This window comes from Herpailurus yagouaroundi, unplaced genomic scaffold (genome assembly GCF_014898765.1).
Source record: "Herpailurus yagouaroundi ecotype Mexico unplaced genomic scaffold, PumYag 165, whole genome shotgun sequence".
NCBI classification, from domain to species: domain Eukaryota; kingdom Metazoa; phylum Chordata; class Mammalia; order Carnivora; family Felidae; genus Herpailurus; species Herpailurus yagouaroundi.
The window spans coordinates 28,386,317-28,405,069 of NW_024412406.1; the positions used below are offsets into that span (position 1 = coordinate 28,386,317).

Sequence of the window (18,753 nt, forward strand, 5' to 3'; positions counted from 1 at the left end):
AAGATCCTGTCTCTTTGGAGAACATTTTGCTTATCATCTGAGACTTTTCCAGTTGCGTAAAGTTCCTATTTACTGTTTTACTGTCCCCGAACACAGAGGAGCCTCCCTTATTCATAGTTTTGTATGTTCCACCAGAGTATAGTCTAGATTGAAATTGTTGGTGTGCAGAGCAGTTCTTTTTGAGAAAGGCCACCTGGGCCGCTAAATCCGGTGCCTGACCACTTCTTCGGGACTTGAGGAACGGTGCCAGTGTGGTTGCTTGTGTGGAGCGTTGTTCTGTCTGTTCTGAAGCACTTACTGATGGCCTGCTATGTGCCAGGCGCTGTACGAATTGTTAGTGAAGGTACAAAAGTTCAGAAGAATGGTGTTGTCTACCTAGGACCCTCATTTATAGGAATGTAGTGATTTTATAATGCGGGTAAGGATCCGTGTCCAGCCTGGGCTGATGCAGGCCTGTCTGAGAATGACTTCGGTCTCTCTCAGCGCTTTTTTCTTCCATAAAGTTAAGAAAAATGAGGAATGATGTGGTCTGCCTTGGTTATCCTGCTTACAGGATAGGATTGCACCTAGAATGAGCAGGCTTGAGTTCGCGTGCAGACTTTGCTTTTATTTATATGTGTATACGTATATACAACACACACATGCGTGCACACACAGATATCCTCTTTTATACATATATCTGTAAATTAGAAACCAGGAGTTCACACTATCTCCAGTTTGATTTCAGCTCAACACCAGAGTTCATTCGAGTCTGCCCTTCCCATGTTCGTAACTCTCTTCTGTGACAGTGAGATCGTGAGCCCTTCTTATCCTTTGTGTATTTACTTGTCTGTTCCGCCCTATAGCACAAGGAAAGGAGTTTCAGAATTGCTGACCCATACAACTGTGAAAAATGAGCCCTTTAACTAGAGTTCAGTATTTGTTTGCAGTACTTTTTCTTTAAGCCGAGAATATGTAGTCAGAGTATTGTATTCAGAATATATTATTTTTCTTGAAATACAGTTAGATTCACTTGTGTTTTTGGGTATTCTACTTATCTTTTTCTCATTCTTGTTGATTTTTATTATTTTTGATTATGTAAAACACCAACATGCTTCCAGAAGTCAAAACTATATAGAAAAGATACAATCAGAGAAATGTCACGAAACCCTAACTCCCCATCCCTGCATTCCCACCTATCTTTTCTTAGGTAACCAGTATCATAGATTTCTGGTTTTATCCTTCCTGGTTCTTTTCTCCCCTTGCAGAAATAGTCAGATACATGTAATGCGTTTTTTTTTTTTTCCTTCTCTTTCTTTTTTTTTTTTTTCAAATGTTTATTTTCAAGAGATAGAGCATGAGCAGCGGAGGGGCAGAGAGAGAGAGGGAGACACAGAATCCGAAGCAGGCTCCAGGCTCCGAGCTGTCTGCACAGAGCCTGACGCGGGGCTCAAACCCAGGAACTGTTAAGGTCGTGGCCTGAGCAGAATTCGGACGCTTAATGACTGAGCCACCCAGGCGCCCCATATTTGTGTCTCTTTCTTACAGAAAACATGTAGTAAATATAATCTCTTGTATTTTGCTCGTCTCACCTAACAGAATATGCCAGAAATCATTCCATGTCAGTTCATAGATATTTCCCATATTCTCTTTTGATAGCAACAGAGTACTGTTTTGTTTTGTTTTTTCTTTTAAGATTTTATTTTTAAGTAATCTCCACACCCAGTGTGTGGGGCTCAAATTTCCAACCCCAAGACCAAGCGTCACACGCTGACGGCCAGCCAGGTGCCCCGCAACGAAGGACTCTTTTAGTGGATGTACCGTGGTTTACTTAATAGTCTCTGATGTGATGGACATTGAGGTTGGCTCATATACATATTTATTTTGGTTTAATAAAGTTTTTATTATTTTTTTCATTTTTATTTTTTTTAAGAAAGAGAGCAAGTGAGCAGGGGAGGGGGCAGAGGGAGAGAAAGATAATCCCAAGCAGACTCCACTCTCAGTGTGGAGCCCGATGCACAGCTTGATCCCACATCCCTGGGATGGTGACCTGAGCCAAAATCGAGAATCATTTTTGATCGAGAATCATCATTGAGTGGCTCAACTGACCGAGCCACTCAGGCGCCCCTAAAGTTTTACTTTTCAAAATGTCCATTGGTTTGGGCCTCCTCATGAATCTTCACCAGCAGCTGGGACATCCCTGACTCTGGTGTTTCTGGTGTAAATTACTTGGGCTCTGTTTTGAAACCAGTTAAGAAGTCCTCTATAAGGAGCCCTTGAAGGACTTCTCTGGCCGGGGAGCCACGACTTTCAGTCTCAGCTAACAACTAGGGTTTATAACCTTTATAGTTGGGAAGTTGTTTGGGGTCTGTCATGTGTCAAACGAGACAAGGTTATTGGGCATGTCCCAAACTTTGCCTTTGGACCACGTCTTTTTGGCTTTGCCTTCAGATTTGTTCACTGGGTCTTTGTCTTTCTTGGCCAACTTTATGGTATCTTCTTCTTCTCATTGTCCTTGGGTGGTACCACAGAGCTGGGGGGAGCACCCTTGCTAAGATGTTGGACGAAAAGTGGTTCCAACGTTTTGTAATTAGAAATAATGAGGCCCAGAATAACCTTGTGCAAATGTATTTTCAGATGGTCAGGAATGTACTTCATGGTAAATGGCTAGAAATAGGATTGCTGGGTAGAAGAGAACTACATACGTAGTTTTGTTAAGATATTGCCATATAGGGGCGCCTGGGTGGCTCAGTCGGTTGGGCGTCCGACTTCGGCTCAGGTCACAATCTCACGGTCCATGAGTTCGAGCCCCGCGTCGGGCTCTGGGATGATGGCCCGGAGCCTGGAGCCTGCTTCCGATTCTGTGTCTCCCTCTCTCTCTGCCCTTCCCCTGTTCAAGCTCTGTCTCTCTCTGTCTCAAAAATAAATAAACGTTAAAAAAATTAAAAAAAAAAAAGATATTGCCGTATAATTCCATTTTGCAGTCCCACCTACGTACGGGAACACCTGTGTCTCTACAGCCTTGCCAACAGAGGGCATAGTCAGACTTTCACATTTTTGCCAGTCAAGATGGATCTAAAGTTGAACACCTTCAGATGTATAGTTTTATTTCTTCTCCTTGTTGGCCTGTTTTTATGAAGTGTATGTGGAGGGATGAGACTTAGGTAGCTGACGTTATCCTCGGCTATTGATTAAGCATATTTTATAAATTGGTTTTATTGGTACAATTTTAGTAACCTTGAGAAATTTGCACATGACCCCTATCGTTTGACTACTTGTGCTGTTTAAAAAATACTGTAATTATAAATGTCATCCTGTTTTTAACCAGTCATTTCATTCTTTAATACTTCTGGGTAGAATACTTTCGGACAGAATTGCTTGCTTTTCCTCATGTGTTTAGTGTTGGGCACATAATTTTGAAGATGACGTTGTTTTCTGTGTTCAGCTATCAACAGGAATTGTTAAATGCCTTTGAGAAGAAGGGCTTTTCCCATATTCTCTTAAAGGTTTGTGACTTGAGTACCTGGAACAGTGATGAATGGAAGATGCATTTTTAAGCAGGAATTGAAACCACAAAGGAGTAGTCAAGGGAGATGGGTTTTAAACTTACTTAAAATGTAAAAAATAGTGTCTCTTCTTTCTGTATGTAGGGTCCTTGGTTTATTTGTGTGCCAATGATAATTACTGTTTTAACTTGAGAAATAATCCACTAATGGAGTAAATGATGACTTCTGCAAATTTTGAATCCCTTGATAAAATCATTACCATACCTTGCAATTGTTATTCCAAACTGTGATGACTCATTACTTAAGGAGATGTTAGTCTGCTCCCCAAATAGGTAGGTAACTGTAAGCACAGACCAAAATTTAAGCCAATGTGTTTAAAAAGAACTAAATGATCTGAAAATTGTTTATGTTTTTTTGTGATTTTACCAAATATTGCTACTTGGCAACCATATTCATTTAGTGAATCAGAAAGTATATTTCAGCCAGTGAAATGTACAGAAAACTTAGGTGAGAGGTAGCGTTTGCATGATGTGAACTAAGAATTAGTACTTCCTCAGATCCTGTCTATCTGCCTAGTGTTCCATGCTGTGTTTTGCTGTCTTTATCCGCCCTGCTTTTCTGTTGTGATTGTCAGGAGTAACCCGATTTTATTGGTGTGGAGACAACATTGGGAAGCGCAGGTCAGAGGTGCAGGCTCAGAAGTGTAACTTAAATTGCTTTTCCCCGCATGGGTGCGGTCTGCTAGCTTGGCTCGCTTGACTTAAAGCTAATCATGATAATTAAAGGTATTTTGAAGTATCTATGCCTGCCCCGTCACCACCCCCGACCCGTAATAGCAACTGGCAGAAGAAGACACACTGATGGGACCCAGAACGAAAAGTTGAGAAACAGTGCACAATAGAGAGATGCATTCTGATGAGTGATATCATTTCTTTTCTTGTTTCAGGAAAATCACCAGCGGGTCAGCATTTTCTTTGACTATGCTAAGCGCAGCAAGAACACCGCCTGGTCCTACTTTCTACCGATGCTGAACCGCCAGGATCTCTTTACTGTTCATATGGTAAATTTTGAATTGATTAAATTTCTGATCTGGGGAAGAAACACTCTTGGGCTGTTTATGACTTAGTAACCTTCCAGTTCCCCCGAGGAGTAATGGCTGTGATGTTAATTTTTCAAAGCAGTGTTTCCATTGATGTTTAGTAATCTGGGGGTATCGGGAAGACAGAGGAGATGGGATTGCTCTGAGACAGTTAAAGTTTCATAGAGTATTTGTTGAGCTCATGAGCATGAAAGCCTTTGGTAATTGCACGTGCAAAGAGCTTTTGATTGTCTGTGACAGGATTAACCACATTTTGCTATAGAAATTAAATTTTGTTTAGTTGTTTTTTTAATGTTTATTTTTGAGAGAGAGAGAGAGAATATCTTTATTTTTTTTATTATTATTATTTTTTAATATCTTAAGCAGGCTCCACGCTCAGTATGGAGCGTGACGAGGGGCTTGATCCCACGACCCTGGGATCGTGACCTGATCTGAAATCAAGAGCTGGACCCTCAACTGACTGAGTCACTGAGGTGCCCCCCAAAGTATATTTTCACAAGTGAAATACAAACTTGTTTTGGAGGAGTTGGGTATTTAAAAAAAAATCTTGCAGCAGAATGGTTATAAGAGTCCTACTTTTTAAGGTATATGATGTGATTTTTAGAATCAACATGGCATTCAAGTACATTTCTTATTTTTCAGGCAGCAAGAATTATCGCAAAGTTAGCAGCTTGGGGGAAAGAACTGATGGAAGGCAGTGACTTAAATTATTATTTCAATTGGATAAAAACTCAGCTGAGTTCACAGGTAAAAGACACTTTTTCTAGTATCTTTGAAAGGAATGTGACGCCCATATACAGATTCTTATGGTAATTGTATAAATGGTAAATAAAAAAAAAGTTATATTCAAATAATGCCATTTTGAACTACTCTTAGGTATGGTAGTATGCTTCACTTTTTCTTTCTTTGACCACCTTCAGCTCAAACTTTTCTGTCTTTTCTGCCACTTGGGGTTTTCCATTCATGCTTTTCAGTGGATGAGGAGGATCTTCCTTCCTGGGGGCTAACCACCATCACACAGGCGGGGGACCGGAAAGGACTTGCACGGCTCCAGAGGGGGGACTCACGTAAGGCTTGCAGGAAGTGGAAAGAAACAGTGTAGCAGGAGGTGGGGTGCAGGCCCCGAGGCTAAAAGACTTCAGGTGCAGCTCCCACGTCTGCCGTGGGACCCCAAACCTCCGAGATTTGTGCGGGAAATCTTGGATTTGGGGAGAGCTCTTCATTAGTCTGTAGCTGGGATCGTTTATGTCCTTCTGGTCACAGGGTCAGGGCAAGCTGTCGACCAGTTACACCAATAAACAGAATGGCGCCGGGTGCCGCCAGGGACTTTTAAACTGCAGACAACCCGTTGCAGATCAGGGGTCCATCCAGTTATTCTAGTCTTGCCCAAGAGTCCATACAAGGCTGCCAGGCGGCCCCCGGGTAAGCCTGGAGCTGCCGGGTCTAGCTGCGAGGTAACCGTTACTGTGGCACCTTCCCAGATGCACCGTATCATCGTGGGATTGAACATTTGGGCCTGAGGTTAGATGTGAAGCCTGCTTGTGGCCATCTTGGTTGCTTTCAGACCTTTCTAGCTCTACTTCCCCACGGAGGAAAACAGCTTGCTGGTTGAATGACGGGAAAAATGAAAGGTTTTCTGTTTTTGTCGTCATGGTTCCCTAGAACACGCAAAAGATAAGACAGTTATGGTGGCTCAGTGGTTCTTTCCTTTAGGCTTCAGTGACTGATAGCAGTGATAAGAGGGAGACTGGGAATGGTTCGCAGAAGAGGGGTGAAGCGAAGGTGGGTGGGGGAGGAGTACTGTGGGGAAGAAAGGGTAGAAGAGAACAAGATTTTGGCGTGGGGATGGCTCCCGTGAGGAATGGGACCAGGAAAGTAATACTGGTAGTGTATTGTCTGCGTTAGAAATAAACACAGTAGTGTTTTGTCTGTGTTACAAATAAAGGTCTATTTGAAATAAAGTTTTGGAAAGTTGTAATTCAGATTTCAGGTGACATTTTAATAGATTCTAATTTGAGGCATAAGAGAGAGACACGATGACATTTTCCTTGGGTTTATTTTTTGTCTTATCGTTGTTTGCCTTTTTGGGGAACTCTAATTAATTGCCTTTTATGTTTGGACAGGGATATTTTGGAGTGTCTTGAACACGATTAAGTATTTTTTATATCAGTAGCATAAATTTTAAGTCTTTTTGGCTTAATTTTTAAAAGTATTTTTTCTAAGAGCCACAGATTGGCAGGTTTTACTGAATTTGTGAGGTATTTAAAAAACACACTTAGAACACGAAAAATAGGGAACACGAAAAATAGGTGTGCAAGGATGAGATTTCAAATTTCTAAGCGTATGGCATTTGGGATCCGAACGCTTAAGCTTCCCCTCTCCCCTCCCTTTTTTTTTTTCTTTTTTGAAATTAGTCCTTCCTTTGAACAAACTTTATTTGTTTTAGCGTTAGCTTTATGGTGATGATAGTGAGGCTCTATTGTAACTGGATTCATAAAATGAAAATTGGTAGGAAGAATGTATACTGCAGTTTGCCACTAACATTTTGGGTTGCTTCATGCTAGATTTTTCCTCGCAAGAATAACATTTATACCATGCCTCGCAGATGATTTGTCGCTTCTGGAATGATTACGGTTATAACTGTGTCCAGGAAATATCCTTATCATCGCTAGTGGAAGCAAAATATTTCAGTGTCTAGAACAGTTTTCATTAGAACTAAGCTTCTTGGTATTAGATGAATGCTTTTCTTTATCTTTCTGGTGCATTCTTTTTTATCACCTAGTCTTTGGCTTTCTTTGGTTATGGTATCGCGTTTCTGCTTTGCACGTCCTGCTACGAGGTGACTCTTCAGAGTGCCAGGCCCCGTCTGGCTTTGCTTCTCAGAGTCTGGTCACTCCTTCTGCTAGGATCTGAACTGCATTGTCTTTCTTGCCACGGGCAGACACTTCTTCCACAGCCTTCTATCAGGGTCCAATTACCGACTTCTTGTTTAAAGAATGAAACAGGATTATTTGGGATTCTGTTTGCTACTTTGCTTAAATGTCATGTGATGGCACTGTATCTGGAAGGTCTCTTCTTTTCTACCATCGTTAGTGTTTTCTCTCTCATAAAAAGGACCACAGTTTCATAATTTTAATAGAAATACATTTTCAAAAGTCCAAAATAGTTGCAAGTTTGGGTTTTTGGTTGACTTCATAGTGACATGTAGGAACTTTTTCTTTTTTGGTAGTTTAAGCATCGTATATAGGTTGGAGGGCTTCATGCCTGGCATTTAGTACATAATAAATAAAATTAGTTTGAATAAAACAATAAAAATATCCTTTCAGAAATTCATTACCACTTTTCTCTTGCACATTTAGCCTTTGACTTTCTACCTTTCCTTTAGTCATTTCTGTAAGTCATTTAGACATTATGTAACGTGTGAATTTCTGATTGTCATTATAAACTTACTAGCATTGCTATGGATAATCTAATTTTAAGTTCTGTGTAGTATCTTCCCATTAATTAGGCACCTGTTTTGAAAGCATTGCCACAGAAAAGAGTTTAGGTAGTTCAGCTTAAGACAATCATCTTACTTGAAAATCAGTTCAATAAGTAAATCCTGAGACTTGGAAATTTGCACCAGCTTCACTTAATGAAATTTAGCTGGAGCTTAGTATTCAGTTTATTATTGTTCCTTTTTTAATTATTAAGTTATCTGGGAGAGTGTAATATTTAGAGTATTTCATGTCGCCCCCATGCTTTTTATTAGCTGATGATATTCCATTAAGTAGGGTTAAGAAAAAAGAATTATGAAATTTGCTTAGCTCCCTTTTGTAAGCTGATAAATTCAGATAAAAATTAAAAACAAAACTAAGTAATAAGTTATTTATTTCGTAATAGAAACTGCGTGGTAGCGGTGTCGCTGTTGAAACAGGAACAGTCTCTTCAAGTGATGTAAGTATATTCCTTCTTAATTCACTGGCCTCCTAACACCATGAACATAAGTTATTTTGAGTCATTTAAAATTTTAACGATGTTTTCTAGCTCCGCAAATGTACATCTGTGGATTTTGATATCGCCTCCGGTTAGGGTAGTAGCATTGTAAAAATCGTATGTGTGTGTGTACATAGGCACACGCACACCATTTATAAATATATATGGTCTCTTGGGAGACTGGAGACTTGTTCTTCCTTGTTGCTCTTCTTTTCGGGTCACTTCATCTCAGACCCGAGAATGAAAGCAAGAGTCTGAATTCAGATCCACAACTGGAGTGAATAATTGTAAAGTTGCTGACGTCGAGCTTCAGTTGTCTGATAACATCTCCAATATCTGTCTAACGGATACGTGAACAGTATGTCAAGCAGTGGAAAACAGTTCAGTGATGGCTTTGAAACTCGTTACTTGCACTGTGTTTCTCAAGGCTTTATGTAGGGCTACATGGTGGCCAGAACCCCACCCGCCCCCTTGTTTTTTTTGGCCAAACTCTCCCCACATTTTTGTAGAGCCAAAAGGTTAGAGGTTGAAATGAATCCCGTCTCCCCAAGTTTCCTTCTTGATTAGAATTATCTTCCCCACTTGGGAACAGCTTATCTTTGTTGTACTCAGAATAGCTCAAGAACAGGCAATGAGTTTGGACAAGTAAGGGCCGGCCTGAGTAGAGCCGGTTGAGACAAAGGGAAAAAGAAACTTAGAAATGTAGGTGAGGTGCGTCTGTCTTCATTTGTTGGAAATATATCTGGGGAGTTGGAAAAAGTCTTTAGAGGGCAGTGTCTACAACCTGCCTATAGTACCTAAATGAAGCTCTGTGGAAGCCATCTAATGTTCCTACTGATTACCAATACGCCCATAATCTGCATGGGATGTGTTTGTGTGCCCTGAGACTGTAGATGGTCGTGGAACCCATTTTCAAAGCCAAGAGCAGGGCTTCTCTTGGGGCATGGGTTGAAGGATTTGCCAAGTAGCATGTTAGGCCAGAAAATAGCTGTTAGCCTTCTGAAATGGAATCAGAACAAGGTGAGCAATCTTGTGGTCAGAGTGGGCTAAGCAGGTGCTAGGTTAGAAGTCCAGATATTCCGCCATACGCGCATGTTTAAATTGAGAGTCTTTATGACTTGAATTTCTACCAGTTTGAACTTTTGAAAAGTTATTTAATTCATGTGTTAGACTTACTGGTAAGTTTTTTTAAAGGTGTTTTCAGAATCATGTATCTTACAAACTTACTTGCTTGTTAATGTGTTTGTAACTTATTAAAGCTTACACAATGAGTTGCAAGCTCCGGTGACATGCATTCTCATTTTGTTCTTTTCTGTCCAGTGTATTGGGGGAAAAGAACTATTTAATTCAGTTGGCAGCATATTAGTCAAAGTGGTTTACCTGGTAGACGCCTCTCCATCCCTCCCTAACAGAATTAGCATCGGGTAATTGTGAGTGAGGAAAAGAAGGCCTTTGATTTTGACCTTTTTCCCGTTCATACCCTTCAAACTTGAGCACACTTGCTGTCTCTTCCTGAAAGTTCCTACTTTTTCAGATGGCTATCAGCTTGGAAGGCAGACTTTACTAAGTTGAGCATAAGGTGTTAGCCTTTCGTCTGCTACTTGCATTTTAATAGGGGAATCTGGGTTGGTAACTAATGTTTATTGAGCTCTTACTATGTGTTCAGTACTGCTTTGCTCACTGGGCATTTACATCTCTTTGATATTCACGCTCCCTCTCGGATGTAGGTCTTACCGTAAGCCACACTGTATAGATGTGAACAGTGAGGCTGCGCGGAATGGCAGCACCGTCTTGCCCAAAGTCATTCGGCTAATGAGTGACAAAAACCCCGAAGAAAGGAATTGCTTGCCAAGGGAACTCCTTTTGAGGCAGTGGAAGGGGAATTGGGTCTGGGGGCATTCTCCACGTTGCAGAGCCTGCTCAGACTTGTAAAAATATGGGTGGTATATCTTAAAATCCCTTTAGGTTTTCTGAGCATAGAAAAGGTTTGGGAAATTGCATTATATGATATTGCCACTTGATGGCAGTATAAAACACAAGTTTTACACTTCAAAATGTGAACTACGAATGATCTAATAGTCTTCTCTCTTAAAATGGCCACGGAAGCCTCATCTTGAGTTATAAGTGGATTATTACAAACATTTTTGTTTAAATGACATCACATAAGTGGGCTTGCCTTAGAATGCATTATGTTGTTTTTGCCCAAATATGAAGATGTTAACCAACATCAGATCTTACACACTCACCTCCTTAAACTGTTTCGTTCTTTACTGGCTCTTGAAAGTGAGTACTCAGTCTTCTGTCCTTCTGAGGGAGCCACACAAGCCATGGAAGTTGGTTGGTGCTGATGTCCTGATAAAAAGGCACATACTGTGATCTGTCACGAACGGCAAGACTTAGAAGGAATCTGGGAATTTCGTGTTTGTTTGCTCGTTTTCTTTTCCCTCTGTCTGCCTTCACTTGCACCCGTGTGTGAGGGAGCAGGGTGACTTCTCATTTGGTTCTGATCTCTGGCCGTTTTGTTGTAGATCCAGTTTAGCATTAGTTATTGCTAGATGAACATTGTTTCACCGATGGGAGTAAGTAACTGCAGGAAGTTGATGTGTTCTCCTTATTCCTTATTTCATCTTGCCTTTTAACGTTCTGGATCCATTCTGTCCACCCGAACTCTCCATGATGATGGAACTGGCCATTGTGGGAGCCACCGTGTGGCTCTCGAGCACTCGGAAATGCGGCAAGCGCGAGTAAGAAAGTAAATTTTCAATTTTATTTAGTTTGTTAACTTTTTTATCGAAGTATATATCACATACCATAAAATCCACCCATCTGCGCAGTTCAGAAGGTTTTAGTATATTTACAGAGTTGTGCAGCCATTACCACAATCTAATTTTATAACATTTCAACCCCTCAGAAAGAAACCGTGTACACGTTAATAGTCATTCTTCATTCCTGTTCCTTGCTCCCACCCTCTAGCAAACACCAGTCTACTTTCTGCCTCTCTCTTCCTCTTCTGGCCGTTTCATAAAATTAGAGCGTACAGCCCGTGGTTGTCTGTGACTGGCTTCTTTCACTTAGTGTAATGTTTTCAAGATTCATGCATGTTTTAACACATATTCATAACATTTGACAATGAGAGAAACGAAATTTAGGGGTTTTTTTTTTCGGCTTTTGGCAAGATTTCTTAAATTGTCTTCGGTGGTGGTTCTAATGTCCTCGTTAATATGAAATTCGTTTTACTCTTGTAATTTAACGCTGTGCCCATGTGACACTTTTCAGTCTTCCGCAAGAGGTAGAGTACTCGGTTTAGGTCTTCACCGCTTCGTTGTTGAGCACATCAGGAGTATCCCCGAGTAGCTGAAATGAGTCAGGAATTCCCGTGTCACGAATCCATACAGTTTGGGCCTCTTATTTAACTGCGGTCTGCTCTAGCTGGTGAGTCGTGAGGTCTGTGAGGACCCAAAGTAATTCACAAAGGATGTCTGTGTAAGTTTGACCTGAAGCGGATCTTGGAGGATTTTCATTGTTCGATTGCCTTTTATCTTCCTGCCCCCAAATTAATACATCTTACTACACACTGGGGACCCTTAAAATGTATGCACAGAATGAACGTTAAGGAGGGAAGATAAGAATCTGTGCGTTTTGTTTCTCTGATCGTATTTTTGGAAGGATTATCCGGAGGTATATTCTGGCAGTACAAAAGAAAATTTGTGGTAAGGCATTTCAGTACAAGACTTCCTTGTACAAATCATTGTCAAAGCATAGCAATGATTATAACAATAAGTAATCTAAACTTGTACGCTAGATGTGTTCTTGGAAGCTGTATACAAAGCAGTAATTTATAAAGTAGTATTTTCTCAAGTTCATAATGATTTTTCTGCATAGTAAGGAATCTCATTGGGGGACTAAGCAAATTAGGTTGAAAGCAATGCTTGAAGGAGGTTGAGAAATTTGTAAATTAATAGTGAATTGTGTTTTTTTTGGTAAAACTTAAGTCTAAGACTAAATTATCTCAGTTTGGGCATTAATTTAATCTAGGTATTTTATGAGTATTGACTAGAAGATCTTTTTGCGTAAGCCAACTTCAAGAGGATTTTTGCCCTTCTGTATTTTAGTTCCTGCATATGAGGTAATAAAAATATACCTTACCATTGTTTCGCGCCTTGCAGAACTGATGTGAGTTCAGATTTGAGTAGCAGATGTTTTCCTTTTAATTTGTTAGGGCTGATATTTCCCTTTATTGGCGATAAAACAGTTTTGAAGAGTTTAAGTGATTTGCCAAAGATAATTTGGCAAAATTCTTGATAGGCAAAGCCTCTCCCCTTTTCCTTTCCTTCGTCTTTTTTCTTTTCTTTCTTTCTTTTTTTTTTTAATTATGTCTTAACTTTCACAGAGTAAAATACACAGATTTTAAATGTTCAGCTAAAAGAATTGAAATGTCACATGTCCTCGTACTCAGCACTTCCCTTTGGCTCAACTCTTACCAAGGTTGTGGTTATCATGGAACCTGGTACCATAGATTAATTTTGCCTAATCTTGAACTCTGTTGTAATGGAATTGTATTCAGTATGAACTCTTACGTATCTGAATTCTCTTGCCAATATTGTGCCAATGAAATTCATTCATATTGCATTTAGCAGTGATTCATTCTTTTTTTTTTTTTTTAAAGTTTATTTATTTTGAGAGGAAGAGGGAGAGGGAGAAAGGAAGAGAGAGAATGAGCAGAGGAGGGGCAGAGAAAGTGGGAGAGAGAGAGAACCCCAAGCACGCTCTGTGCTCCATACTGAGCCTGATGTAGGGCTCGATCCCACGACCCTGAGATCGTTACCTGAGCTGAAATCAAGAGTTGGATGCTTAACAGACTGAGCCACCTAGGTGCCCCTAGCAGTGATTCACTCTTTTTATTGCTGTGTAGGAATCTATTAAATGAATATTTTCTATTCTCTTATTAATGGATATTTGGGTTATTTCTAGTTTTGGGCCGTTGTGAGTAATCTTGCTGTGAACATTCTTGTACACGTCTTTTGGTAGATGTAATCACTGTAATCACTTATGTCTGGAACACTTAATTCTAGGATGGAATTGCTGGGTTGTAAAGTATATATAAATTTAGTAGATACTGCCAATCCGTGTTCTAAATCAATTTACGTATCTGTCAACAGAGAATGAGAATTCCAGTTGTTCCATTTCCTTACTGACATTTGACATTGTGTTGTGTTATTTCTTAAAGCGAACGTCTGTGGTAGAGTTAAAAATCACACACATTCGTGCACATACTCGTTTTTAGTTCTATGAGGAAGGATTCATGTAATTGTTATGAAGCATCAAATACTTTTCGGACTGTTGAAATGGGCAGTCCTCCATTTCATGTAAAACTGGCTTCTGGAATTTATTTTAGTCAATTTTGTGTTTGAAAAGTTCAACTTAGTGCTTCACCAGGTCTGCTCTGGTGTACATTTCACTGTCTGTGGGACACATGCCTTTTACTGCAATACAGACGTGTTATTTCAAGTGCCCATGATTCCAGGATTTAAATGAATATTATCTTTGCTCTTTCTCATTTAGTCTGTACTTAAATCCCAGCATTATAGGGGGGCACCTGGGTGGCTCAGTCGGTGGAGTGTCCGACTTTGGCTCAGGTCATGATATCGCGGTTTGTAGGTTTGAGCCCCGCGTCAGGCTCTGTACTGACAGCTCAGAGCCTGGAGCCTGCTTCGGATTCTGTGTCTCCTTCTCTCTCTGCCCCTCTCCCACTTGTGCTCTGTCTCTCTCTGTCTCTCAAAAATAAATAAACGTAAAAAAAAATAAAAATTAAATCCTAGCATTATGAAGATGAATATTGAAAATGTATCTCTAAACTTTTTATAACATTAGTTTTACTGGGTACAATATCACCGTCGTTTTTATGTTTATCTTGTGTTGCCAATTTACTGTGTAACTCCTCAGTTTTCAGATTAGCTTGTAAATCTGCAGAGTATGGATCCCTGAGACCGTATTTGCCAGGAAGGTGAATTTTATCCGTTACTGTTTTCCCTTTGCTGTGATTATTCCACCACGATGTACGAGAGTTTGCATTTCAGCGACATTGGAAAATGTACCCAAGTGATACTCTCTTAAATGTGTTGAGAAGTAAACCTATCTCTCTATACCAGTGAGGTTTGCTGCAGTGAGAGGGCTTGTTGTGGCCAATTCTCAGCCCGGGATGTCTGGTGTAGCACAGAGAACTCTAGCTTAAGCATAAGAGAGTGGACTCCTAGTGCCAATCCAAGATTAACTCACTATTTAAAAAAAATTTTTTTTTTCAACGTTTATTTATTTTTGCGACAGAGAGAGACAGAGCATGAACGGGGGAGGGACAGAGAGAGAGGGAGACACAGAATCGGAAACAGGCTCCAGGCTCTGAGCCATCAGCCCAGAGCCTGACGCGGGGCTCGAACTCACGGACCGCGAGATCGTGACCTGGCTGAAGTCGGACGCTTAACCGACTGCGCCACCCAGGCGCCCCAACACTATTTTAATTTTAACAAATTATATCACCTTTTTAAGCCTCATCTTGAAAAATTGGTATCATGGTATTTCCCTTTTATTTTTAATTTTAATTTTTGTTTGAAAGGGCTTTGAAAAATACATGGGTTAATAAATTGTTTTTATTAAAAATTCTTAATTTCTTTTTTGATAGTTTTTTGTTTTAAGTTTACTTATTTATTTTGAGAAAGAAAGAGAGACAGTACAGGGGAGGGCTAGCAAAACCCGACATGGGGCTCGATCCCATGAACTGTGACACCATGACCTGAGCCAAAATGACCTGGCTTAACTGACTAAGCCACCCAGGCGCCCCTACCTTAGCAATTTAAATGGCAACTATTATCTGCCTAAGTGAGTGCTTTTATCATAAATATTTTCTAGTAAAATAGGATGATATAAGGTGCAGCCAGAATTGACTAGCAATTCATATTAGTTCTTAAATTGAGACAAAAGAAAATACTAGACAATTTCATAAGATCCACACTACCAAACAGATTCAGTTTTGGCTCCAAAAGGAAATAGAATAATAGTGTTATGTTGTATGTATTTCTGCAGTATTGATTGTTATCAGCATAAGATTTTGGCCAAACTTTCAGTTACTGAACCATCTCTGTTAGAGCCCCATTCATTTGGAATTTGTGTAAGATAGGACGTTTGTTTGTATTTCCCGTTTGTTCGTTCAATCAGGAAATAGGTATTGAGGTACCTGGGTGGCTCAGTCGGTTAAGCATCTGACTCTTGATTTCGGCTCAGGTTTGTGAGCTCGAGCCCCGTGTTAGGCTTTGTGCTGACAGTGTGGAGCCTGCTTGGGATTTGCTCTCTCCCTCTCCCTTCTGCTTGCTCGCTCTCTCTCTCTCTCTCTCTCTCAAAATAAATAAAGTTAAAACAAAGAACCATGTATTGAGTGCCAACAGGTACAGTGCATGGTTCTTTTTTTTTTTTTTTTCAACGTTTATTTATTTTTGGGACAGAGAGAGACAGAGCATGAACGGGGGAGGGGCAGAGAGAGAGGGAGACCCAGAATCGGAAACAGGCTCCAGGCTCGGAGCCATCAGCCCAGAGCCCGACGCGGGGCTTGAACGCACGGACCGCGAGATCGTGACCTGGCTGAAGTCGGACGCTCAACTGACTGCGCCACCCAGGGGCCCCTCAGTGCATGGTTCTGAAAGAGTAGCACTGAACAGGATGGGCAGGACTCCTGGCTTCACAGGCCTTCATTTTACTCAGGGAGGACAGCATTAGACAAGTTAATTAGGCTCTTTGATTATTTTAGTGCCCTTGTGGCAAGGCTTGTAGGAAAGGAGCATGGGTCCACGAGGGGGCGGGGGGGGGTGGTCTCATCTGGGGCCAGTTTGCTCAGGCTTCCTGAGGAAGCAGGGGATAAGCCTGCACCTCCAGCGGAGGGAAGCGTGTGGAGAACATCGCAGGGGAGGGAGAGCAGGTGGGGAGATGAGGCAGGTCCAGGACATTCAGGGCCTTAGGGATCACAGAGGGCCTTAGAACTTCTCCTTGGCAGGGGAAAGAAGCCATGGAAGCATACTAAGAGGGGGAGTCACATGGCACAGAGCAGCCATGGGAAGGAGGCCAGCGTGGCACCGGACCTGGTAAGCAGTGCTTACCAGAGCGTCAACACTGCTCCCTCGATGGCTGCGTGCCTTGCTTGTTTACTTTCCTGGGCTTCTGTCACTTGTCTCCTCAGCATCGGGTGCCTCCAGAGATCCTGTGTAACAGAATGGAATTGCTGGGTTGTAAGGTATATGTAAGTTTAGTAGATGTTGCCAGTCAGTGTTAAGTCAATGTACAGATCCACCAACAAAGTATGAGAATTTCCATGTCTCCTTCTCTGCATTTCCTGTTTCCTTTTCTTAACAGTATTTTTGTTGCATTGGATTTGTCAGATTCCAGTGCGCTCTGTAACTTACTGTGTGTGTGTGTGTGTGTGTGTGTGTGTGTGTGTGTGTGTGTGTGTGTACTTTTCCTCTTTCTGCATTGGACTGTAAACTCCCTGATGGAAGGGATTGTGGTCTATTTGTTCATGGTCATGTGTCCAGTGCAAGAACAGTGTCTTGCACATAGAAGGCACTCAGTAAATACCTGTTGGATGAATATTGACTATAGACCTGTAGAGTCTTTCTGGGGAATAGTTGAGACCTTAGAAAGATGGAGGCCTTATGTCCCTTACTAGTTTCTGACCGTGCAGGCAATCTGAGGTTGTAGCTGTCAAGCAGTTTTTCTACAACTGCAAGGGCAAATGGGCTTCTTCGTCTTTGGTTGGATTCTAAGAACAAATACATGTGAAAATAAAGTGGAATCCCTTCTGCTTATCAGATAATATAAGCAACCAAATAGACGCTGTTGAATTAGGGAATACTTCTTCAAAGTTGAGAGAGCACAGGGGGGTTAAAATCTTTATGTAAACGGTTAAAAATGCAGTAGATCTCTATGTATAAGATTAAATGGAAAAAGAAACATAAGTGAAAGTTCTAGTGTAATCTTATTTTTTTTTTCAAAAAAGAACGTATAATGCATAGAAACTTTCTACAGTATTACACAGAATATCTACTAACAGTGATTACATCGTAGGAATGGTACTGAGGGATGAGAAGAGGGATGTTTTCTTTCATGCTTATTCTGTATTGATTGAATTTTTAATCATAAATATGTACAAAGAATTTCATGTAAAATTCAGGTCGATACAAGTCATATTAATACACAAATATTAATGAGATTCTGTACTATTTGTCTAGTTTATCACTGTACCTAGTACCTGGAAGCAGCTTACATAGTGATGGTGCCTGTTACCCTTGGGTGTTCCAAGCACGGGGTCAGGAAAGGTCAGCTGGAAAAGCGAGGCTCTGGTACTGCTCCAAGGGACGGCACGGAGATCTCTTCCTCATTTGATTCTCTCTTGTGGCATTTCTGTGTGGAAGGAGCAATCTTTGATTGCCTCAAACACTGCTTCATCAGCGTCTGTGATGGTGGTTTGTGATATCATCCTGCGAGATAGACTGTTTCTCTGCCTTTCGCTTCTTGTTCAGTTTGTCTTTGTTTGAAATCTTTTGACATTTCAGGGTTTTCTAATTAGCAACTGCAGCTTTTTCAAGAATACTTTTTATTTATTTATTTTTAAGTTTAGTTATTTCTTTTGAGAGGCAGGGAGGAGCAGAGAGAGAGGAGGGGGAGGAGAGAATGAATCCCAAGCAGGTTCTGCACTGTTAACATGGAGCCTGATGTGGGACTTGATCCCACGAACCATGAGATCGATCATGATCTGAGCTGGAATCAGGAGTCAGATGTTTAATTACTGAGCCACTCAGGTGCCCTGAGAATACTTTTTAATGTCCTGATAGAATCGGAAATGCTAGCAGAAAGAAAAATATATACAGCAGGAAGATCAAGGTTGTGTTCACATTGAACCGTATGGAGGACAGTAGTACATTGCTCAGCTGATTAAGCGTCCAGCTTCGGCTCAGGTCATGATGTCACGGTCCGTGAGTTCAAGCCCCGCATCGGGCTCTGTGCTGACAGCTCAGAGCCCGGAGCCTGCTTCAGATTCTGTGTCTCCCTCTCTCTGACCCTCCCCTACTCATGCTCTGTCTCTCTCTCTCTCTCTCTCTCTCTCTCTCTCTCTCTCTCTCTCAAAAAAAAAACAAAAACCAAAAACCAAAAAAA

The 18,753-nt window shown here is 41.0% G+C and overlaps 1 protein-coding gene across 3 annotated transcripts in view; it reads left to right on the forward strand.

Moving 5' to 3' along the window:
• The window catches only part of ATP6V1H (ATPase H+ transporting V1 subunit H), a 114,844-nt gene that overhangs the window by 15,488 nt on the left and 80,603 nt on the right, over positions 1-18,753 (forward strand). For 2 of the 3 annotated variants that reach the window (XM_040487799.1, XM_040487797.1), the window contains exons 5-7: positions 4,432-4,545; positions 5,227-5,331; positions 8,467-8,520. In XM_040487799.1, coding sequence (XP_040343733.1) covers positions 4,432-4,545; positions 5,227-5,331; positions 8,467-8,520 — 273 coding nt within the window. The remainder of the gene's footprint in view (positions 1-4,431; positions 4,546-5,226; positions 5,332-8,466; positions 8,521-18,753) is intronic. The other variant, XM_040487798.1, reaches the window with a different exon arrangement.